This window comes from Urocampus carinirostris, chromosome 14 (assembly GCF_059441175.1).
Source record: "Urocampus carinirostris isolate Australia breed hairy pipefish chromosome 14, RoL_Ucar_1.0, whole genome shotgun sequence".
Lineage (NCBI taxonomy): Eukaryota > Metazoa > Chordata > Actinopteri > Syngnathiformes > Syngnathidae > Urocampus > Urocampus carinirostris.
Genome location: NC_142362.1, coordinates 15695879 through 15720215, shown reverse-complemented (window position 1 = coordinate 15720215; position 24337 = coordinate 15695879). Strand labels below are relative to the sequence as shown.

The 24337-nt window shown below is 40.1% G+C and overlaps 1 protein-coding gene across 1 annotated transcript; it reads right to left on the bottom strand.

Moving 5' to 3' along the window:
• Window positions 1–1920: 1920 nt before the first annotated feature.
• abcb11a (ATP binding cassette subfamily B member 11a) lies at window positions 1921–23137 on the bottom strand. Its single transcript, XM_088353551.1, has 26 exons — window positions 23130–23137; window positions 22999–23056; window positions 22636–22877; window positions 22473–22557; window positions 19858–19991; window positions 19612–19783; window positions 17161–17285; window positions 16923–17097; window positions 16739–16852; window positions 14329–14439; window positions 14134–14259; window positions 13863–14066; window positions 13397–13567; window positions 12933–13122; window positions 12702–12786; window positions 12522–12630; window positions 12282–12449; window positions 12082–12186; window positions 10881–11042; window positions 10432–10635; window positions 10125–10366; window positions 9887–10043; window positions 6804–7001; window positions 6512–6718; window positions 5266–5412; window positions 1921–2328 (listed from the first exon to the last, which is right to left on the bottom strand). The coding sequence occupies exons 3-26, from the start codon at window positions 22845–22847 to the stop codon at window positions 2128–2130; spliced, it is 3804 nt and encodes a 1267-aa protein (XP_088209677.1). The 5' UTR covers window positions 22848–22877; window positions 22999–23056; window positions 23130–23137; the 3' UTR covers window positions 1921–2127.
• Between the last annotated feature and the right edge of the window lie 1200 nt (window positions 23138–24337).

Genomic DNA, 24337 nt, shown 5'->3' with positions numbered 1-24337 from the left:
TTCCCATTTAATTCGGTTTTGACAGATGAGTGTATCTCCCCATCAGCATCCATTTGGGGTCTGTGTGCTGTTGCCTAGCGCCCATTCACACCTCCACCTGTTACATAAGTGTCCCAAGTAGTCAGGTGACAACAAATAAAAAAGCATCTCCTTTGTCCTCATGTGTGGAGGTTAATGAGTCCATATATCAAGAATATTGTATTTCTATGTGACACATTACAGTGGTACCTCTTTATATCTAAACACAAGACTTACTGTATTTGAGTTTTTTTTTCGGCAAAATTATTGATCACTATATGTGGTAACGTTCAGATCATGAGCAGTCCCAGACGCTACCAGTAGAGACCGCTCACCGCTCGTGACGGCTAACAGCCAGAATCAGCTCGTCCAGTTTGCGCATGCGAACTACTTCATGCAAAAAAATACAATTAAAAAATTGTGCTGTAAAATATTTTTGTGTGTACCTTCATTTAAAATTACAGTAACCTTATACTGTAAGTGCCTACGTATCATCAACAGTCTCTCAATCTCATACCTGTCAACCTCAGCCAACTGCTCCCCTTATCAATGATTGCAAATCCTCCTTATTAAGAGCTAATGAACATTAAAAACACAACGTGTCACCTATTTACTCAGAGCAAGACAGACTATGTAGAACACCGCCACACTATTAGCAATCTAGGTTGTCGTCTGCTGGCAGTGACTACAGAAATACTACAGATATACCACAACATTTTTACGGTGAAAATACTACAAAAATCTGCTTACATACTCCAAAAAATACTACTATGGAAATACTCAAAAAATATTACAAAACATACAACAAAAGATACAACAAAAAATACTACTGATATACAACAAAAATGTACTGTGTAAATACTACAACAATACAACAGAAAGACTACAAAAATTACTACTACGGAAAATATTACAAAATATACTACAGATTACTACGAATAAACAACAAAACTTCTCCTATGGAAAAACTTCGAAAAATACTACAGAAATATGACCTTGGTAAAACTACAATAACATTACAGGACTACACCAAAACCCAAATGCAGAAATACTGTCATGATTACCGATGTGAATCACCTGTGCCCGCTCATTTGGGGCCAATCGCTGCGGGCTCTCAGTGGCTCCCTGTCTCTAATTAAACCCAGTCCCGTCAATCCCCTGTTGTCAGTCCGTCTGCAAACTTCTGTTTTCACAAGGCAAACCTTTTTTGACCCTGACTCCCGCCTGTTCCGTTTTTTGCTCCCGTTTGTCTCCGGCTACGACCCGTTTATATCCCTAGCACGTCTGCTCTCCTGTCCCGACTTACGACCCGTTTTTGATCCTGACCACGTCTGCTCTACCGTCCCGGCTTACGACCTGTTTCTGACCCTGACCACGTTTTTGCTCTCCAGTCCCGGCTACCGACCAGTTTTCCCGTCCCTAACACCGCCATCGCTCGCGACAGAAGATCCACTTCCGTGTTCGGATCACAAGCGGGGTACGAGAGCGACTCGCTTCCTGCGTCCAGCGAACACCGGATCGTGGGTGCAGCCCTTCCTCTTTCTTTCAATAAAATTTTGAGAAAACGTTACGTGATTGGGTCTACCCTCTACCCTGTGTGCTAGTCGTGACAAATACTTAAAAAAATACTTAAACAATACATCTACAATAATACTACAAAACAAAATATCAAATGACATGCTCAAAACAGGGACCCAATATATTATTATGCTTTAATTGTAATTGGTTCAAAACCAATTTGAGTACAGTAGATTCATCTATTTCAAAAGAAATATAACATGCGGATGTCTGCATGTATATTTATAAATTAAAAAAATTGTTCGACCCCTTGGAAAAAAATTGTGAACCCTATGCGGCCCCCGACTCCAAATAGTTGCCCACCCCTGCTGCATACGGTTCACTTTTATGCTTTACGGAGGAGGGAGGGAACCGATTATTTTTGAATTATTTCATATAGGGAAAATGCGTTTGATACACAAGCAATTTGAGCTACGAGCACAATCCTGAAATGAATTAAGCTCATAAGAAGAGGTACCACTGTATTTAAAAAATGTTCTTTTATTACTATAAATACACTGTGATCTGACTTTTTCCGGAAAAGTTCCAATTCTAGCTAATGGGAGCTCCAGTTGTGACCAGTTTGTAATAAGCGCCTATTCTGGCCATGAGTTCATCATGTGTGCCCTGTTCAATGACAACGCCTTGAGACATCACTGCAATGATGTCAGCGTTCTGGATGGTGGAAAGCCGGTGAGCGATGACAATGCTGGTTCGGCCTTTTCTTGCATCATCAAGAGCGATCTGGACCGTCTATATGGGGGAAAAACATGATATTAGAGATGCATGATAACAGATTTTTCATACTGATAGCGATCATTGATAATATACTGTTTCTGTAGACCAAGACTGATAACCAGTTGCGTCCATATTTAGTTATGATTATGTACTTTCTTCATTTACACTTTCTATATTAGAGCTTGCTGAGGGGGCTGATGAAAATGTTCTGAGATAGTTTGGACATATGGAAAGAATGGACAAAGGCAAGAGTGTGTAGTGCAGAAGTGGTGGGAAATAGAATGAGATGAAGGCTCAAATGTGGTTGGATGAATGGGGTGAAAAGTGCTCTGGATGTGAGCTTGGTTAATTTAATGCACAGGTGTCAAACAGGCGGCCCGGGGGCCAAATCAGGCCCGTGAAGGGATTGAATCCGGCCCGCCAGACAACACTCAGAGAATCGCCAGTGAAAAATAAGCTGCAGGTTGAAATAGGTCAACTTGATGTTGCCAAAGCCAGGTGCCTCGAACAAAGACACTGTACTTTGTATTTATTTCTCTCTCTCTCTTTTCCACTCCTTTTCTCCCACTCTGTCTCTTTCACTCTTTGTGTCTTTCTTTTTGCGGCCCGGGGGCCAAATCAGGCCCGTGAAGGGATTGAATCCGGCCCGCCAGACAACACTCAGAGAAGCGCCAGAGAAAAATAAGCTGCAAGTTGAAATAGGTCAACTTGATGTTGCCAAAGCCAGGTGCCTCGAACAAAGACACTGTACTTGTATTTATTTCTCTCTCTCTCTTTTCCACCCCTTTTCTCCCACTCTGTCTCTTTCACTCTTTGTGTCTTTCTTTTTCGCTTCCTTTGTTGCTCTTTCTCTCTCTGTGTCTTTTAACCTCTTTTGCTCTAACTTCCTTTTCCCTTTTCTCTCTTTTTTCTTTCTCTCTTCCTACCCCTCGCGCTTTCTTTTCTCTTTTCTCTCCTTCTGTCTTTCTATTTTTCTTTGGATTTCTTTCTTCCGCTCCCCTCCTTTTTCCCTTCTCGCACGACTTATCTCTCTTTTTCTTTCTACTAGTCCGGCCCCCAAGAGAATGTTCTTTCTATCGTGTGGCCCCCGAGTTCAAATGAGTTTGACATAGCTGATTTAATGGATGCAAGAGTGTGTACAAGGGATAAATCTGAATGGCGAAGAACAGTTAAGAATGACTGATATTGACAAATATGATGCGGAAGGGGTAAACCATTGTATGCTGTAGGGCTTTATACTTTATTCGACAACTTAATCCGAAGGGTGGGTAGGTTTATTTTTACCTAGAAAGTACAAGGGAATACCGGTATGGTGTCTGAAGGGCAGAGTAAGAGAACACTGAATTTCCCCTTATGGATGTATTCTCCCTGCAGCATATACTCTCATTTAAGCCAGATATACAATCCATCCATTATCTTTACCGCTTATCCACAGTAGGGTCCCAGGGGTGCTGGAGCCCATCCCAGCTATCTTCGGGCAGTGGGCAGGGGACACCCTGAACTGGTTGCCACAAAGTGAAGAACAACTCACTCGCTCATTCACACCTAGGGACAATTGACCTGACATGCATGTTTTTGGAATGTGGGAGGAAATCAGAGTGCCCGGGGAAAACCTATGCAGGCACGGGGAGAACATGCAAGGCTGCGGGAGCTGGACCTGAACCCTGAACCTCCGCACCGTGGGGCTGCGCACTGACCACCCAGCCGCCCTCCAGCTATAAAACTATATAAATAAAAATCAGGGGTTCAGCCTATGTTGAAATATTTGGTTGTGTATTACCAGTGGCAAAATGATGGCAGCCAATGGGAAGAGGGCGTGGTTTATAGCAAAAATAAGGCGGAATGTTAGTCAGTCAGTCAGTCAGTCAGTCAGTCAGTTAGTTAGTTAGTTAGTTAGTTAGTTAGTTAGTTAGTTGAGGCCCCGAAAAGAATAAGATTTTACGGTATCAGTGTGCCAAATTATGGCCTTTCTGTTTGTAAAATTATTTTTGCAATACCCCATACCTGGGGAAAAAGGAAAATGTCTCGGACAGTACCCGGAAAGGGAGAAGGAGATCTTCAAGTGGTTTGAAGCCCAGAGACAAAATGGATAAGAAGTGTCTTGGCTAAGTGGTCATTTGCAATCTCTCAAGATTGCTCATGTCAAAAAATGAATGCTTCACTGCTTAGACAGGTTGGTATACACATTTTCTTCTATTTTTTTAGGATGTGGCTATTTTAAAGCACTTTTAGGTGGTCAGCTTCAATCTGAGTATATACCGTAGTTTGTAACTAGAGAGTTACTTTCAGAGTAATGTGCTACATTTTGGTGTCAGTAATTGTGGGGGTAACTAAATTACTTTTTAAATTAAGGTACTAGCAACTGATTATTGTTTATGAGTAATATGCCCGGCAGCACGGCGCCGCAGTGGTTAGCGCATGTGCGTCACAGTGTCGTGTCATGTCGTGGGAACCTTCTGGGTTCAAATCCAGCTCTAGACTTCCTGTGCGGAGTTTGTATGTTCTCCCCGTGCTTGCGTGGGTTTCCTCCGGGCACTCCGGTTTCCTCCGACAAAAACATGCATTTCAGGTGAATTGGCCGGCCCAAATTGTCCCTAGGTGTGAATGAGCGAGTGAGTTGTCTGTCCCCGTGTGCCCTGCGATTGGCTGGCAACCAGTTCAGGGTGTCCCCTGCCCACTGCCCGGAGATGGCTGGGATGGGCTCCAGCACCCCCCCCCCATGCTGCCCTTCCTCTTTCTATCAATAAAACCTGTGGTTAACGTTACGCAATTGGGTCCTGATTTCGTTCTGTCCGTGATAAATACAACTTTGATAAACATATCTCCTAAAAATGTTGTCATATTTGCCCTTTATCGGTTCAATATCATCAGCTCGATAGATTATCTTGCAGTCCCGCATAACGTGTCATCTGTATTGAGCATATGGTAGAATTTTTCTTTTGGAGTGAGCACCTTCTCGCTTTCTGTGTCCAAAGCAGAGGTGGCTTCATCGAGGAGAAGGATCTTGGGGTTCCTGACGATGGCCCTAGCAATGGCAATGCGTTGTTTTTGTCCTCTTGAAAGCTGAGAGCCTTGTGCACCAACCTGGGTGTCGTATTTCTACGAAATGTGTATGCAGATTGAGAAAAAGATACATTTTTCATGATTAGCATTTGAACGGGAGTTACAAGGACACAAACACTGCAATGTGTCTGCAACTGCCATTATTTTGTTTGTTGTGTATGCTAATATTTAGAATTCAATAGCGCTCGGCCTTTGACTTATTTATCGCACCTTTAACGCTGTCAGAGCAGCCTACGTGGTTAAGTTGTCATGGGGATGGCAGATCGAACACAACCGGTTGACTTCACTGAAATGTTAAAAAATAAATAATGCAATTGCTCCTTAGTGGCATAAAATGCTTTATATTTACTATATTTTACATTGTTTGTTTTATTTTTGTAAATTAAAAAATAGAGAGCGAGAGCGAGAGCGAGAGCGAGATAGATAGATAGATAGATAGATAGATAGATAGATAGATAGATAGATAGATAGATAGATAGATAGATAGATAGATAGATAGATAGATAGATAGATAGATAGATAGATAGATAGATAGATAGATAGATAGATAGATAGATAGATAGATAGATAGATAGATAGATAGATAGATAGATAGATAGATAGATAGATAGATAGATAGATAGATAGATAGATAGATAGATAGATAGATAGATAGATAGATAGATAGATAGATAGTCTGTTATTAAGCTTTTTTGTGTGTTTTATGTTTGTGATGGTAAAATAATATATTAAGAAAAATATTCACAATTTCCCAGATTAAATAATTTTACAAATTGTAGGGATTATTTTTCAATTTTGTCCAAAAAAGATGTAAAAAGTGTACAGTAGTGTAGAGTAAAATTTGAAAAATTATACTTAAAATAAGCAGATTTTCCTGGTATTCCTTTTTTTTTTTTTTAATATTTTTTTACCTTATGCAACCGGTAGAATAAGAACAAGGCATTTTGAATTCTACCACCAGATAGACAAGGGATCCTAGGTAAGCATTTTTTTTTATATAAGAAATAGGATTTAGAATAAAATCCCAAAATGGATTGATTAAAAAAAATGTCAATAATATTGTAAATCATTACTACTTATTGGCTTGCGTCTTTTTTTTTAATTAGTAAATCAAAATAAAGATGTTTGCTCTCACATTTGGCAGCGTCATGACGAAATCATGCAGGTATGCCTTTTTGGCCGCCCCTACAACTTCCTCCATGTTGACGCTGCGCGTGTTGTCCCCGTATTGAATATTCTCGGCTATGCTGCAGTCGAACAAGACGGGCTCTTGAGACACGATACCGATACGAGATCTCAGGAAAGGTACGTTCACCGACTTAGACGACCGGCCGTCGATCAACTGGAATCAGACAAGAGGAAAGCGTGATTCACTTTTTCGATTCTTAGAAGGTAATGACATAAGCATTCCCCAGAGCAATACACACCACTTTCCCCTCATCTGGGTCATAGAACCTTTCCAGCAGTTGAACGCTGGTACTTTTGCCACAGCCGCTGCTTCCTACAAAGGCTAAAGTCTGCCCGGGCTTCACCGATATCGACAGGCCCTTCAGCACCCGCACGTCAGGACGAGTTGGATAGGTGAATTCACAATTGACAAACTGTAATTCACCCTTGAAGTTCTCCTGGGGATGACAGATTACTGTTACCATCAGGCCAAAGGTTCAGATCCTACGAGGCCTAAAGGAACTGACTGAGGGGTGGCTTCTTCCCTAAAGCTATCATCACACCAAACCACAGTCGCAAAACACAGTTTTAAAGTGCAATACCTCGGTTTTAAGTGCAATATCCCGGTTAAAGTGCAATATCCCGGTTAAAGTGCAATGTGCTGCGAGGCCCCTTCTCAAGTTTTTTTTTTCCTCACTCTGAGGTTTTGAGTTTTTCCTTGCCCGCATGTTGGTTTAAGATCAGGTAATGGTGTAATTGTAATCCTGTGCAGTCCTTTGAGACATTTTTTGTGATTAAGGGCTATATAAATAATTGTGACTTGACTTGAATTGACTTGAATATCCCTGTTGAATGTGTCATGGTTACCATGGCGCCCAATTGGCCCCGCCCGTGTGGCGCCAGCTGTGGCTTGTTGACAGATTGGCTTCCCCATTACTTAAACCCTGTCATCTCAATCCCCGGTTGTGGGTCCGTCTGGGAATCTCTGATTTTACACAGCAAGACCTTTTTCGCCTGTACCGTTTCTTTGCTCCTGTTTGTCTCCCGCTACGATCTGTTTCTATCTCGACCATGTCGGCTCTCCCGTCCCGAATTACGACCTGTTTTGACTCGACCACGACTGTTCTCCCGTCCCGAATGAGGATCCGTTTTTGATCTCGACCAAGTGTACTCCCCTCTCCTGGCTTTCGACTTGTATCCGATCCCGACCACGTTTTTGTTCTTCTATCCTGGCTACTGACCCATTTTTTTCGGTTCCTGACACTGCCATCGCTCGCCACGGAAGTCCAACTTCCGCGTTCAGAGCGACCTGCTTCTCGCGTCCAGCAATCCCCGGATGGTGGGTACAACCCTTTCCTTTTCTTCTAATAAAACTTGTGAGAAATGCTACGCGAGTGGGTCCTGTTTCCGTTCTGGTCCTGACAGAATATAATTTTTATTCTAGATACTCTTGACTTTGGTTCTGTAACAGTTGTTGAAAAAAAGTATCATTTCCGTATTGTTAAATGTTTTTACACTGTATTGTTTAATTTATTTACACTTTGACTTCATTTTCGTAAAATTGTGCAAATGGTACAGTTTTAAGTGTCATATCCCCGTTCTAAGTGCAATAAACTGGTTTTGTATAGATTTTATTTTAGATAAGAATGGCTCAGGTTGCCGGAATCGCTTTGCCGGGCATTCTACTTGCGCGTGGTTTGTTGAAATAGCGCCAGGGAGCCACTTGGGAGTGCCAAAGAGCAACATGGCTGCATGCACCCCCAGGGGCACTTGTACACAAAACACATGTTTATTAATTTCGTTTGTATTCATTCTAGGTTCCTTGACACTAAATCTAACTAAAGACTCTTTTCAGGAAAATCTGTTCTGCCGTTTCAGAGCCTATAAGTCACATATGAACACACACACATTTTCGTGAAAATTTACACAGTTGTAGTTTAGGTTAGGCCTCGGCGAGTGTTTTTAGTTGGGTTTCTTGTCAATGCATCCTCAATAGATATCACCAATATTGATAAACATCTGCTTTCAGTATAGAAGAGGCTCTTGAGCTACATGCAGCTATCTGGCGCCGCGTAGTGGCTCCCTAGGACTTTTTCAACAAACCACAGCCTAAACAATCTCGCCCAGCGGCGATTCCAACAACCTAAGCCGATTTGCTTATGTATTCAAAAAACAAAATAAATGGCATATTTTAAAGCACATGCCTACGAGACTAAATAAAAGTACAAATAATTACAATTGAAAAAATGGGGTTAAAACAAGAAATATAAAATGCATGCAAATTAGATATAAATCAATAAATATAAATGTTATTCAACTGTCCTAAATTTGTCTTGAGCTCAACTATTTGTTTAATTTGCCCAACAGAATTATTTTGATAAACTTTTTAAAGTTAACTAATTGATTATTTTATAAAATTATGATTGTTTTACTTTTTTGAGTGGGTTTATCTATGTATTTATATATTTATCAATTAATTCATCTATTTATTCATTCCATACACTATAAACTACTGATCCCATTTTCGGGACCCGTTTTTATTTAAAAAAAATATTAGGATATCTATTTTTTTCGCTTTTAAGTTGTGTTCGCTTGACTTTTAGTTTTATTTAGTAGTGAGGGGATTTCATTTTTTATCCATATACCGGTAGTTATTTATTTATTTAATTACATAAATAATTTGAATATACATACAAAAATATACGAAACATAAAGTTCTTTGACAAAATGGATAAGAAGTGTCTTGGCTAAACAAACCCCTTCCCAAAAAGACAGCCTGGAAAGTGATGGGCACCACCAGGCTGTACTTGCCCATGACACACCACAAAAGATGATGCCCCTACGACCCAGGCGGTTCAAGGATCCGTGAAAAAAAAATGTGAAACATAATATTCATTTATCTATTCATCTATTTATTTATTTATTTATACATTCATTTTTTTGGAAAAATACAAATTTCATTCCATTTTTTTATTTATATTTGTTATGTATTTCATGTATTTGGTGGTTGTAGTATCAGTTTTTTTGTGTACACTCTTGCTTTCAATTTTATCTGACAGTGGGAAGAAGATGAATTTATGACTCATTTCTGCATTTACCTATTTAGAAATTCATATTAATTTACACATCATTTGTTCATTTTAATTTGTATATTTTTGATCAAATTCACCAATATAAAAAAATTACACAACCTGTGTCGAAAAAACTGAGATTAAGAGAATGTTTATGTGTAAAACGTTATAATTCTTCCCAAACATACTTCTGAAATGGTAATTACTGTAATTAAAAAACAATAACAACTTTTTAGCAATAACATGATAAAACTCTTGATTGTAATACAAACCCATTTCTCTCCTTCCGTGTCACTGATGCTGATTTGGGGCTTCCGATCCAAAAGTTTGAAGAAATGAGCAGCAGCCGTTTTAGCTTTAGCGTAATCGGGAGTGAAAGAAGAAGCCCTGCCGAGTGCTGTCCCACTGATAACTACAGCTGATATCACCCTGCGGTAAGACATTATCAGTTATACGTAAGTTTATTGCCAAACACACCAAAGTGAAAAAAATAAGATTGGAAAAACCTACCGGAAAACGATTACGTATTGCAGGCCATCGGCGTTAACAAGATAGCCCCCGAATCGAAACGAAGCCGCGTATGCCATGAAAATGACGCACTGGGACAAGCCAAAAAAGAACCCGTAGATGTGAGCTCGCTTCTTGGCAGATTTATACGGACTCTCCAGTTTTTGATCATAGGACTCCACGAAAAAACTCTCTTTGGTCAGACCTGCGATAGTTCTGATGTTGGCGAGAGCTTCACTGGAAACCTGATGAATAAAAAGTGATCAGTCTGGCAAACTGGTTCTGGGAAATTTATGGTGAGATGTCAAACCTGTCCTGCGTCCTCCATTGCTTTTTTGTCTTCGTTCGCAAAACCTGTCAACATTTTGGCTTGCAAAAGACCAGAGAGTCCGATGAGAGGCAGGAAACACATAATGACCAAGGTTAATTTCCAGCTATAGTAGAAGGCAATGATGAAAGAGGCGCCGATGTTGGTCAGAGAATTGACGATCATGCCGATCTGAGATCCTGTAGCCTGAAAAATAAAGGAAGGCCTTGAAGATACAAAATACATTAAACACGAACCTTCTGAGTGGCCGGGTCGCAAAGGGAAAATGTCGTATGGCAGGGTAAAAAAACCTATGGTAATTAGCTAATGCGTTCCGAACGCCTGTGCCTCATATTAAAGCATTAAAATGATAAAAACTGGACAAATGATACACTTCATATACATAATATACATGTATATGATTAAATAACATAAATAAGTGATGTACTTACACCCTGCACCATGGAGGCATCAGTGGCCAGTCTGGTAGTTAGTGCTCCAGGACTGTTTTGTAGATCATCAAACCAACCGATTTCTTGTCTCAGCATGGCTTGGAACCCCACCTTCCTCAGACGGCGCGTCAGCAACTCTCCTGACTTGGCAAAAGCGTATCCCTGCAATAAGAAATAGTATCAAACATACTCACGACGAGCCAGCCTCTAAATGAATTTGACAACGATTTCCGTCAATGAAAGTGTATGAGTTAAAAAACAAAGCATTTTTCTTGGTCGAGTCGAGTCAAGTTTATCTATTTGTAAAGCTTTCAATCACAAAATGTCTGTTGGGCAAAAATGGTCCAGGAAAAATTTCCGCCGCTGTGTGCAATTGATCCAAAAGGAGCCTGTTCATTTATTCAGCATTCATAATAGAACCTTTCATTATTTAACATTTATATAGTTATTTCTACATTAGGAACACCAGTCTTGAAAAGACTTTTCCAAATTTGGACCAGGCAAATGTTTCGAACTTCGAGTTATGCAAGCTTCCTCAGGACAGGTATAGTATATAACACAACCTCCTTTCAGGATTTTCCTGAGAAGCTCGTACTAAGTTGACTGTTTTCTTCACCATATTACCCCCTCTTATTATCTAAAATCATAAACCAAAGTCTTTCTTAAGCGTCTCCGAATCCGGCCTATCTTTGAAGAGCAGGAGGATGCTTTTATGCCGACAACAACGGCAACCAGATGATGAAGTTGCTGTATCTAAGTCAGATCTGAAGGCTTCTCCTGCCACTGATTGTAAAAATATTATACATTGTTTGTATGACTAAGATGTGTGAAAATGTGGGTAACTTACTTAATAAAGGAGGGGATGTGGGAATATTGTTATGAACCAATAGGCGGAACTATTGTGCCTCTGTTTGGAAATACCCAGGGACATTAAAAGTAATGCCCATTCCCTGGCACAGTATGTTGTGAGATGCAAATGAGCTTGGATTATTAAAGCAGAATAATTCAAGCTCATCTTCATCTCACAACATACTTTGCCAGGGAATGGGTGATATCTTTAATATCCCTGATGAACAGGCACATTAGTTCCTACCAATATTCCCACACTGGTAACCATGGAAAGCAGTAGTATCTGTTTTATGTGGGGGAGCAAACCCCACCCCAAAAAACAAATCATTCAGTTTTGAAAGTCTGCGCAAACCTGCAAATACTGTGAGAAGACACTTGTCACGGCCACAATGCAAAACAAAAGGCAGATACCGTTGATCTCCTGCCTCTGTTCGTTTATGTCCACTAAGGAAAAGGTCTGTGGGCACAAAAAAAACACAACTGCTCAACTTTTTGAGTTTCTGTTGGGCTGAACAAATGGTCCTGTGATAATGCAAGAAGACATGTCCGTACCCCTAAAATTTGGCTAAACAGCACAGCATAGATGGGGTTGACTGAACCATTGAGTGCGGCTCCTAAAGAGCCAAGCAGCATGTAGGGCCACTCGGGCTGGTTGTACTTGAGGATCCGTGTGATCGGGGCTGGCTCTAGATGTTCCTCTTCCTCTTCCTCGTATTCTGTCTGTTCACAATTCATATTACATTACTCCTGTTCCAATCAAATTGGCAATTTTCTAAAATAACAAAAGCTTACGATGTCTGGGTTGATCTTCTGACTGGAAAGGATCCTTAGGCTGTCTGATACGGTGTCAGGGCCAAAATCACCAGACAAATTGCTGTGAGATCGCAGCCGAATTGAGCTCCTATAGGAACAGTAACGATCAGTTTGGGGTCAGTCACTTGTCATCGTCCTATTTCAAATTCAATTTTTTACCTTTTACTCGACCTAGAGCTGTTTCTGCTAAAACTCCTGCTTTTGTGTTCAACGTTTCCCTCAGAGACAGCTCCGATGATAGTACCTGGAAAAATAATCATCATACAATGTATTTTCAGTTAATCTAACAAGAAAAAAACATTTAAAAGACGTTGACCAACGTGTTACCCCCCTAAAATATATATTTTTTCAAACTCATTTTAAAGAATCTGGAGGACTCTACGAACCCACCATTTGCTTTGTTTGAACCTGGATGGTTCTGCAGGGTGACCAAGGTGAAGTAGACACCTTCCTTTTCCAGGAGCTCGCTGTGTGTTCCCTTTTCCACGGCCCTTCCACGTTCAAATCCAACAATCACATCTGCCTTCCTGATCGTAGATAGACGGTGGGCTATTGAAATGGTAGTCCTACCCACACGCACCTGCCAGGAGAAGTGTCATTTAGGGTTTTCAATGAGTCGGGTACAGTGAAATGGAATAGACCGGTGGTGAGCCGCATGTCCTGCATGTTTTTGGAGTTTCTCTGCTCCAATACAAGTGATTTCAATTACCTGGATCACTATCAGCCCCCCACACAGCTTTCTAACCCTCTGTAAATTTGAATCACCTAAGTTGGAGAAGAGAAACCTCCAAATCATGCAAGACATGCAGCTCTCGAGGACTGGGTTGGCCACTCCTGGATAGACAATTGCCTACCTTGTCCAATGCCTTCTGGACAACAGCCTCACTCTCGTTGTCCAGGGCTGATGTAGCCATATCCAACAGCAAGATCTTGGGATTACGAATCAGAGCTCGGGCAATGGCAATCCTCTGTTTCTGACCTCCACTCATCTGACCTCCACCCTCACCCACCAAAGTATCGAATTTCTGAAAGGTATAAAACGGTATTAACTTTATTGCTCTTTATTACCAAGAAACAAGGGAAGCTAAGGGGCATCCCCAATAAATAAAGTGCTTAATTCTTTAGGAACTGCAGATGACTCAGTTTCTGGGGTTTGTATCCTACTTAAAGACACTTGAACGAGGTTACTTCAACCAGGGGAACAACAAACAACTTTTGATCTACCACTGACACAAACCCAACAATTGTAAAATGACAAACTATTATGTTGTGGATAATGGATTTGAAGGTTCAAGATTTTTTGGGTGGTCTGTAACATACCTGTGGAAGCTCAATGATGAAATTATAGGCATTGGCCTCTTTCGCAGCCCGGATGACTTCATCCATGGTCACTCCAGGTTTCCCAAAACGGATGTTATCTGCGATTGTTGTGGCAAACAGCACAGGCTCCTGCTCTACAATGCCAATGAGTGAGCGGAGCCACTTGATGTTTAGACTTCGGATGTCGTGGCCATCTAGAGTCACCTAGAAATATATTTGGGTCTAAATATATTTGTCTTCAGCCAAACATCCAAGAGAGTATTTTCCTCACCCTTCCTTCATTTGGGTCATAAAACCTTTGGATGAGCTGAACGGCTGTGCTTTTACCCGACCCGCTCGGTCCAACAAAAGCGGTGGTTTCGTCCGCCTTCACCTGCACGCTTAAGTCATTTAAAATCTGAGGAAAAAGGCAGTTTAGACATAACTTAAGAAATGCGCGGGTGGGCTTTATTACCACAACTATTACCATGACTTCAGGTCTCGATGGGTAGTGGAACGTGACGTTGTGGAACTCAATGTCACCTTTCACCTTGTCTAGTTTATAGCCATCATCAGACAAACAATTAATTTCTGATTCCTGTGGATACAAAAACAAAGGAACGGAAGGTAAATCTGCGGAATCAAATAATCCTGTAGTAGCTGTTGGGGATGCAAAAACGACCAAAAGAAAACAGGCTTTCGAAACAAAAGTGTTGTGATGACATCACATCTAAAGTGAGATGAACCGAGCCAAGCAAGCTTTGATTCAGGGGCAGGTTTCCACAGGACATGGCTACAAGGAAATGGAGCACACTGTCAAAATGGGACCATTGCCACATTTCTGCCTCCATGTTTTTGTTGGTCACTATCCAGACTTTATTTAATTTTTTATTCGCCTACCTTCTACAGCTACCTACACAGTGGTTGGCGCTAAGATATGTGCAAAGATAATTTGAATTACTATTATAATTGTTTCACTTTGAATGACTGTGACTGGTTTGTTGCATTAGCTTACTACTTCACCATAATTATCATAAATTCCCTCCTAATCATGTTTTTTGTTCACTCTCCTGTCAATTTAAAGTTAAAACACCCTGAAAATATTTACTTTAAAATTAGGGGCAAGTTTTGCAAAATGTACATGAACATTTTTTTCGCTCAAAGTAGAATCAACTTGCTTGTGTTAAGTGCATTGCAGATCTCTGAACACTATTACTTATTATGTTTCACATCTCGCTTAGAACTTAACTATCAAAGACAACTTGGGCCACTGGAATTTGTCCGCCTGGCACAGAAACAAAGCAAGAAAACAAAACACTTGACATAGTGAAACCAGACAGAGAACTCATACCAGCAATTAAAACCAGTGTTATTCACCTCCAAGTAAACACCGGCAAACACCTCGAGTACACCACCTTCAATTTCCTAATCATAGCAGTGACACTCCACACTTTGCAAATTCAAGCAAGGATAAGACACCCAGAAACTACCTAAAGGACCAAGGTCAATAATGAATTCAACCTAACACACGCTATTTACATGGCGGGCTCCTGGAAGCAAATGATCAGCCATGCTTAGAGAATACTGAACTCTGCTGCTTGAAAAGAGACAAAAATGGACTGCAAGAATATTAGTTTTGCTGAATAACGAGCAAATTCATGCAAGAGCTGGCCCATGACCAGGGTCAGTAGCACAAATCGTGGAAGATCAGTCACGTGAGGACAAATTGAACTTAACAATGTTGTCTAAAGATTCCAATGCAACCATTAAATAAAGTAATTTTTCTACCAACAGACACTTTTGCAAGGTTTAGTTGTTGTGGCCTACAAGGCCAGGCAGGGAAAGTGTTGTCCTAACTACAACTGTTTTTGTTGAATAAATAAGTTATTGTGTATGAGTTAAAAAATATCGTGAAATAATACTATTTCCGGGTAATACTACACCCAGGTTATCCCTGTCACTTCTTGCTCTTTGATCTGGTTGCCTTTAGGAGTTACACACCACAGACTGACAAGACAAGTGCATGTTCTAATCTGTCTCCATCCATGTTGAAGGATTTCCAAGGCAATACCGCACATTTCTCAAAGTGTTTGTATGATGTATGAACAACTATGTCTTGTAATAGTTTTGACAGTTGTTAAGTTTTATTGTCGTGAACTTATTTGCACATGGACTCGATGCATTCTAATGTACTTTGCAGCTTTCACTGTTATGAGATGGAATTAAAGCTACAGTTACACGTCCACCGCGGTCATGGTACATCTTTGATGGTTTAGTTCGGTGTCTTATCGATGACACGACAGAAGCACTTGGGTTTAGCATCCAATAACATTCCAGTTATTGATCATTTTATATTGTACATCTTTAGCAAGTTTCCCTTTTCTGTCATGATTACTGAGTGCAAGGCACCTGAGCCTGCTCCTTTGGCGCCAACTGCCTCGGCCGCTGATTGGCTACCTGTCCCTTTTTGTACCCCCATCTTCCTGTCACCGGTTGTCAGCCCGTCTGCGAACCTCAGTTTACGCTAGGCAAGCTTTGCGACCCTGAGTCTGTCCTGTTTTTATTCCCGGCTGTTTCCTGGATCCGACCCCCTTTCTGATCTCGACTAAGATTTTGCTCCCTCGTCCCGGCTACTGATCTGTTTTTTTCCGCTCTCGACACCGCCATCGCTCGCCACGGAAATACCACTTCCGTGTCTGAGCAAACTGCTGCCTGCAACCAGCGATCTACGGATCGTGTGTACTATCCTTTCTCTTCTTCCCAATAAAACTAAGAGAAACGCACGAAAGTGGGTCATGTCTCTGTTCTGGTCTTGACATTTTCAGGTTTGGGCCCTGATATTTTCACTTAGGTACATCCCAAGCTCAATAGTAGCTGTGAATTGAAGCACTTCATACCCTGTCGATCGTTTCAAAGATGGTCTTTGCAGCCGCACGTCCTGAAGCAAAAGCCTCCAGGCAAGGTGAAGCCTGACCCAGGTTTATTGCAGCTATCAGAACTCCAAAAAACACCTGTAAACATGGAGGGTCATTACGTGCCCTACAACAAATGAGAATCTTAAGGTGAAGTTCTTTCCCAAACCTGAATAAGAGTTCCAGGAGAAAGCTCCTTGGTGTCGATGACCAGCTGGGATCCATACCAAAAGGCCAAAGCAAAAGTAAGAAAGATGATGCACCACAGATATCCTTGAAAGATGCCGATAATCGATCCCTTTTTAACTCCCCAGTTCTGAGCTTCCACAAGGTTTTGGTCGTACCTAGATGGTTTGTAAGTGGAATTATACATTCTGTTTTGAGGACGGTATTGAAAAATGGATTACCTTTTAGTCTCTTTGTCCTCCCCACCAAACGCTGCTACGGTCCGAATGGATGAAAGAACTTCATCAGCGACTGCTCCCGCCTTTGCGTACGCTTTGAGTTCTCGTCCTGTTAATCTGGCTACAGCCTTAAGGAACAAAATATGTTAAAATGAAAAGAGGCCTAGTTTATTAAACGCTTGCGCACATTTGCTCTCAAAAAAAGAACATTCTTGTCCAAAGGAACAAAAATGTTTTGTTTATTTTAGGTCTTATTTTTTCATCTTTTACTGTATTTTTTCATGTTTAAAAAATCGGAAAAATCTTTCAAAGTGAGAAAAAAAACCTTGGGGACAATTGAAAAATATATTAATGGTTCTGTATTACTTAAGAGTTATCAAAATACAGTAAAATTAAAAAATGATTCTGCCAATGGGGCCATATTTTTTTTCACAAAAAAAATTAAAAAATGAGCCATTTAAAGCTGTAACTAGTTTTGTCAGTTAAGAATCTTTAAACAAAGAAGAAGAAAATAAAACTCATCGTCAACACAACTCATTTTACCAAAGACGAACAATAAAAATACCGGAGATAACTAAGACAATTATTGAAGTGGGCCAATTTTCTCACTTAAAATTTCTGATCAGAAAACACACCGTGACAAACTGCCCAGCATTGTGTTTTCGAGTTATTAGGGGTTACTTGAAATCAATGACAAGAATGTGTCGTCAATTTACCACTGATGGCAAACTGCTTGCAAATTGATTATTTCTATTGCATACAAGTCAATCCTGTGTGATCACAATGTTCAAAAGTCAAGCTATATAAACATATTTTTCGCCCAAATATATTCTGCGGGCTACATATCTAGCCTTTAAATTAACTAGGCGAAATTATAGCTTCACAGACCTCTTACACAGAATGTCCAAAAGGTCACAATAAATAATGTACTATCAAATCCAAAGCAAAGTTGGCATAGGCAGGTCTTTTTTTAAACTATGAAATGAAAAACTAACTTACTTGTAGAGTCAATTACACTCAACTAAAGGTGGTTAACTACAGAGTCAAAGTGGAGTCTGAGAAACTTGTGTTACGCAGAACTGAACATGTCAAGAAACAATGTGCTTGTCTAAAAGAGTTGTCTCTGAAAGGCACAGCATGCTTAAGAGCAGGGAAATCTTCACAGTATGCAAAAAAATATGTAGTATGACTAATTAAAATCCTGTTCATTATTTGTTGTGATTGTATTCAAATGTTTTAGAAAAAAAGCTGATTAAATACAGTGGAACCTCGGTTTTCAAACGCCTCTCAGTTCGAACGAATCAGAGTCCGACCAAAAATTTCGAGAAATTCTTGCTTCGCTGTTCGGTCAAAAAATCGGAGTTCGAACGCCGGTAATACGTGAGTGCGTACGCTAGGGTGCAACGCTGAGCGGCGTACGGGTGTAGATCGCTCTTTTCGTGACCAACTGTTATCGCGTGCAGACGTGGTTCGTTTTGCTTTCGCTTTTAATATAGGTGTACGAAGTGTTTTAGCCCCTAATTATGCCTCCGAAGGAAGTCAGTGAAAGCAGCAAATTTGCTACAGGTGAAAAAAGAAAAGTAGTGCGTACAACTATAGCATTTAAGAAAGAAATAATAGCAAAATATGAAGGAGGTGTGCAAGCGCCTTCTGCTGACCACCACAAAGGTAAGAAATCCTATTCATAATTATTTTCTTTATCTTTTTTTTTATTTTTACACGTTCATGTTAGCGTAATATTTCGTACGGATAACGCGAACGTACGATTAGCCTGGGTTAGCTTTATGTTTACGTTAAACATTCAAGGTAAATATTCAGGGTGTTGGAACGGAGCCCAACATTCAGGGTGTTGGAACGGAGCCCCCTTTCCAATGAAACGCTCACCACTTGTTGTGGAGACCCGGGTGCTAAATGACTTGTAAACGACCTGATTTTTTAATTTTTACACGTTCATGTTAGCGTGATCTTTCGTACGGAAGATTACGATATCGTGAACGTACGATTTGCCTGGGTTAGCTTTATGTTCACGTTAAACATTCAAGGTAAACATTCAGGGTGTTGGAACGGATTAAAACGATTTACAAGATTTTTAATGGGAAAAATGATTTCGGTGATCGAACAAATCGGTTTTCGAACAGGGTTCCGGAACGGATTATGGTCGAGAACCGAGGTTCCACTGTACAACAAAATCGTATACGTTGACCAGTATGCTTATCAATGTAGTAATTAGTAGTTGGTATTGGCAACTCTGTTGTGATTGTTTTTTTACTCAGAAAGGATGTCCATAATGTCTTTGTGAGTGGATCTATCAAAAGATCTTGCTACAAAAAATATTGAAGCGTCAGTTTGCCTCTTCTTCTGATACTTCCAATTCCATCACTGGCGTTATACAATTTTTTATTGTAAAAACCGCTAAAACGATCATGTATCTTATAATCAGAACCAGAACTGTACCACTGCCATCAGTCCAGCCGCAACACCAATCAGCGGGCTGACGGCGATGACCACCAAGGTCAGCTTCCAGCCGCCAATGAATCCCACCATGAAGCCGAACACGAAGGTGGAGATCCTCTCGATAAAGATGGATGCCTGATCGGCAATCGCGTTATTGATCTTGTTGATGTCGCTGAAAAGGAGGACAAGGTTTTATTGAGTGAACTGCACTGAGACTTGAGCTTGAAAAGCAATGCGAGATCTCACTCCGATAATCTTGTGTTCAGCTCTCCAACAGAAATGCGGTCGAACCATCCGATCTCCATTTGCATGACTTTGCGGAAATACGTCTTTCGGATTCTTTGGGTTTGTCTGGCGGCAGCTGACACCCACAGAACGATCTTGATGGGAAAGGAAATGTTTTACATAGTTATCTTGCCATAGTGCTGTTCAACTTTCATGTCCTTGGTGCATCACAGATCAATCACTTATACGGATTTTTGAATACATCATGAGTGCTGGTATATTCAAACCAATTGGAGATCTGCTTTCTGTTTTGTGGGCACTGATTAAAGCAATTCAAATGAATAATTTATATGAGTCGTGACAATCGAATAACCCGTCATACATGCCCTTTGAAAACAATCTGATCAGGGGGCTAGCAAGAGCGACAGCATTACAAAAATGTCCGCATTTAACATTTTCATATCAGCTGAATTATTTAGAGAAGTACCCTGGTTGTTTTGCTCTAGTTCCAAAAGTGGGCTCCTGTCTGTTTACAAGATGTGTTCTTTAGCAAACTATTCTATCTATCTATGTACCTTGGTCATATCCCTCAAGAGGGGTGACCGACAGCAACACAAACACATACAAATACAGAGAAAATAAAAAAGGGAAAAAAAATAGCAAACAACACACACAAACATTTTTGGACCATGGCCAACCCAAATGCCCAAACACCCAAACAAGTTAGGCATCTTGGCACCTAAGTTGGTCATGCTTTCCTCCCTCCGGATGAAACGGTACACAAGAAGGCGGCCATGTCACTCGGGTCAGGGTGACACAACACACTCCTCTGTTGAACGACAGGGCCCGACAGCTTTCACTGGTTTACCCCTGCCGCATCATACAGGTGCCCTGCCCATCCCTTTGAACGTGTCCAAACATCCCACTATCCTTTTACAACACCTTACCACTCATTCCTATCACTAACAAGAGCTCTAGCTTCCACTAGATTTAGACCTCTTTCCTGCAGTGCACTCATAACACCATCCATCCATGTCAATCACGGCCTTCCTCTGGGTCTCTTTCCATAGATCCTCTTCAACATTCGCTCCTTATCCATCCTCTCTATCTGTCCAAACCAACCCAGTACTCTCTTATCCACACGCTTGCTCAGTTCCACTACTACTCCAGTTCTGTCTCTCACAATTTCATTTCTCAATCTATCCAATCCTGTCACTCCTAACATACTCCTCAAATACTTCATCTCAAAAGTATTTAATTTCCCCCTCAAATCTGCGTTCAGGCTCCAAGTCTCTGCACCATACAACACAGTAGGCACACTCTCATACAGTCTTAACATCCATACTCATACTCTTGTTGCTTACATTATTTATGGATGGATATAACTGTGACATCCACTATATACGGTTGATGGATTGACTTACACTACATACGGATGGATATAATTCTGGCGTCCACTATTTATAGACAGTGAAATTTTTGTTGTAGGGTAAGAAAAAAAATGGAAATGATTCAGCGAAATCAACCAATAAGCATAAGGCTTATTTAAGCCCAAGCTTGGGTGTATCATTTGTCCCACAGTGCTTTGTGGCATAAACATATTGTATACAGCGGATGAGCGAAAATGAGTGTGTGTAGTAATGAGCATAAGTAAACAGATCCTTTGTGTTACATCATAGCACATGGTTCCTACTTTGCGGAAATTCACTAAATATGGTTATAGATCAGATTAATTGCAAAAATTGATAGACTACTATAGCATCTCAACTCCAGTTTGCACAAAAAAACTGAACTGGAATTAATTATCATTTTGCACTGCTGTATGACTGTCATGATTACTGATGTGACTCAGCTGTGCACGCTCATTTGGCGCCAACCACCGCGGGTTCTGATTGGCTCCCTGTCCCGACTTAAACCCAGTCCTGTCTGTCCCCTGTTGTCAGTCCATCTGCGAACCTCAGTGAATACTAGGCAAGTATTTTTTTACCCTGACTCCCACCTGGCCCTATTTTGCTCCCGTCTGTCTCTGGCTACGACCTGTTTTGATCCTGACTACGTCTGCTCTCCCGTCCCGGCTTACGACCCATTTTTGTTCCTGACTACGTCTACTCTCCCGTCCTGACTTACGACTCGTTTCCGACCCCAATCACCCCTTCCTCTCCCAGTCCCGGCTATCGACCCGTTTTTCCGACCCTGACACCGCCATCGCTCGCTACGGAAGATCCACTTTCGTGTTCGGATCACAATCCGAGTACAAGAGCGACTTGCCTCCCGCGTTCAGCGAACACCAGATCGTGGGCGCAGCCCTTCCTCTTTCCTTCAATAAAACTTGTGTGAAACATAACGTAATTGGGTCCTGTTTCCGTTCTGGTCCTGATAATGACAGCATATTTGCACCTCTTCAGACACTTTATATGTAGCTGACAGTAGCTCAATACCGGTTTTATTGCACAATTTTTCTTACCTTATTTTAATCTATTTGTCATTGTTTAATTTTCTTATTCCTATTCATGCGAGCACTGGTGGTGGAGCTCAAATTTCTTTATACTTGTACAATGACAATAAAGGCATTTAATTCAATTTAATCATTATTCTTCAAGTTTCATGGAAATTAATAGATTATCAAAAAAATGTACCTGAAAATAACTAAGAAACAAAACTCCGACTCCGATTCCGATATAGTAGTATGCAAACGTTGTCATCTGGGCTTCGATATCTACCCTGTCAAAGGATTTCAACCGGTAAATTAGTAAAAACTAGTAAGGATTGGGAAATCAAGTTCACATCCAAGATACTCACCCACAGACAACAGTGAGATTTTCATCAGTTTCATATATAGAGCCGTTAATCCAGTGGATAGTGTCGTTGATGCAGGTTTTATTGGTGTCTTTGAGTTCTTGAATCTCCAGCTCGTAAATCACGAAGGTGTTGGTCATCATGCCGTACACGAGAAGCATCAGTGGGCCGGCGGCGCCGTGGATGAGGGCACCTATGCCTCCTATCACCATCATCAACACTTCCTTCCAGGTGGCAAACCGAAACTATATTAAAAAAAACACAGAATATTTTAGAATTTATATTGATAAGGTTTAAAATCTAGTTCTAAATGGCAAACCTAGTTCGAAATTATATTTTTTATTAATTTCTTTATATTTTTCTTACCAGTTGGAAGTATCCGACACTGAGAGTGTTTTGTTCTTTCTTCTGTTTCTTTTCATCGCTGCAAAAAATTCCAGCTCAATAACATGTTTGCCAAAAATATTTTTTCAATTTTGGATCAATCAACAACTTACCCATCCTTTTGTTTTGCTGAAAAAAAGAGAAAAATTTGAACAAATATCCCAATTACGGTTTTTGGAGTATAAATTTTAGATTTTAACTTAACTGTGAAAAAAGCATCTACCAAGTTGGTTTATGTTCATTCATTATCTAATTAGTCACTTAATGGTTTAGTAAAAAGTAATAGTTTTCTAAGCCTGTCAATATCAAATGTATTGTTGCTCAAATACAATTTTGTTGGAAAATATATTTTCTTGAATTTTTCTTCCTGGAAAGAAAAAAACAATTTGGAGTGAATTTTTTTTCACATGACAACGATTTATAGAGAAATAGATCAGAGATCACCAACGTGGTGTTTGCGGGCCTTACGTAGGCCCTTAAGAACTGTTGAGTAGCTCATGAACCGGTTCGGAAAATGGCTCACCAGTGAGGGGTCATTGTGATTTTTTGAGAAATTAGATTGGCATGAGGAATAATTGGTGTAATCAGTGCCTTCAAATACATCATCAGTTCTTACAAAATCCTTTTCAAAATTAGCATATAATTTGTATATGTAAATAATTCAATGTTCTTATATAAGGCAGTTGTTAATGTACCTTTTTTAACACTACTTCTAATAATTATAACTTGGTGATAACATAATGATAACACAGTAACAGCAGTGTAATAAGTAGCTGTTTTAGAAATATCAGTAACAAAAAAGTTGCTCTCAGCATCAAAAAGGTTATTGACCCGTGAATTAAATATTTATGTGGCTAAAAATGTACAGTAATTAAAAATATAGTGCACACTGCGAGGGGAGATTTTACTCCACTAGCATATGAAAAACTAACTAAAGGCTTTATTTATCTAATCTTAAGCTATTTTAACCTGTTTTTTTTAGAAAAAAATAGACAATTTATACTGAAAATGCGTTACAAGATTTAGTTTTCTTAATTTACTTGTACTTGTTCTTCTAGTAAAGAAGAAAAATAGCCACATTTTCAGATTGTTTATTCAAAGTACTGTTAAGTAATGACATTTTTTTTTTTTAAATAGTGAACTTTGGGCAAGTAATATATAAAAAATCGGAAATATTATCTGCCAACGGAACAATATTTATTTCCTTATAGTGCACATAACGTCAGCAAAATAGCATCATGAATTCAATTTAAAAAATATAATTTATACATACAAATAATAATAATAATAATAATAATAATAATTTCCTTGTATTGTCATT

Excerpts from the sequence above, each read along its gene's own strand:
- abcb11a (XM_088353551.1), bottom strand. The coding sequence starts at position 22,847 with ATGATGGTGATAGGAGGCATAGGTGCCCTCATCCACGGCGCCGCCGGC. Across the intron at positions 11,043-12,081 it reads TCTTCTCACAGTATTTGCAG|GGATACGCTTTTGCCAAGTC; the intron begins GTTTGCGCAGAC and ends TTCTTATTGCAG. Across the intron at positions 10,636-10,880 it reads ATGCCTCCATGGTGCAGGGT|GCTACAGGATCTCAGATCGG; the intron begins GTAAGTACATCA and ends TTTATTTTTCAG.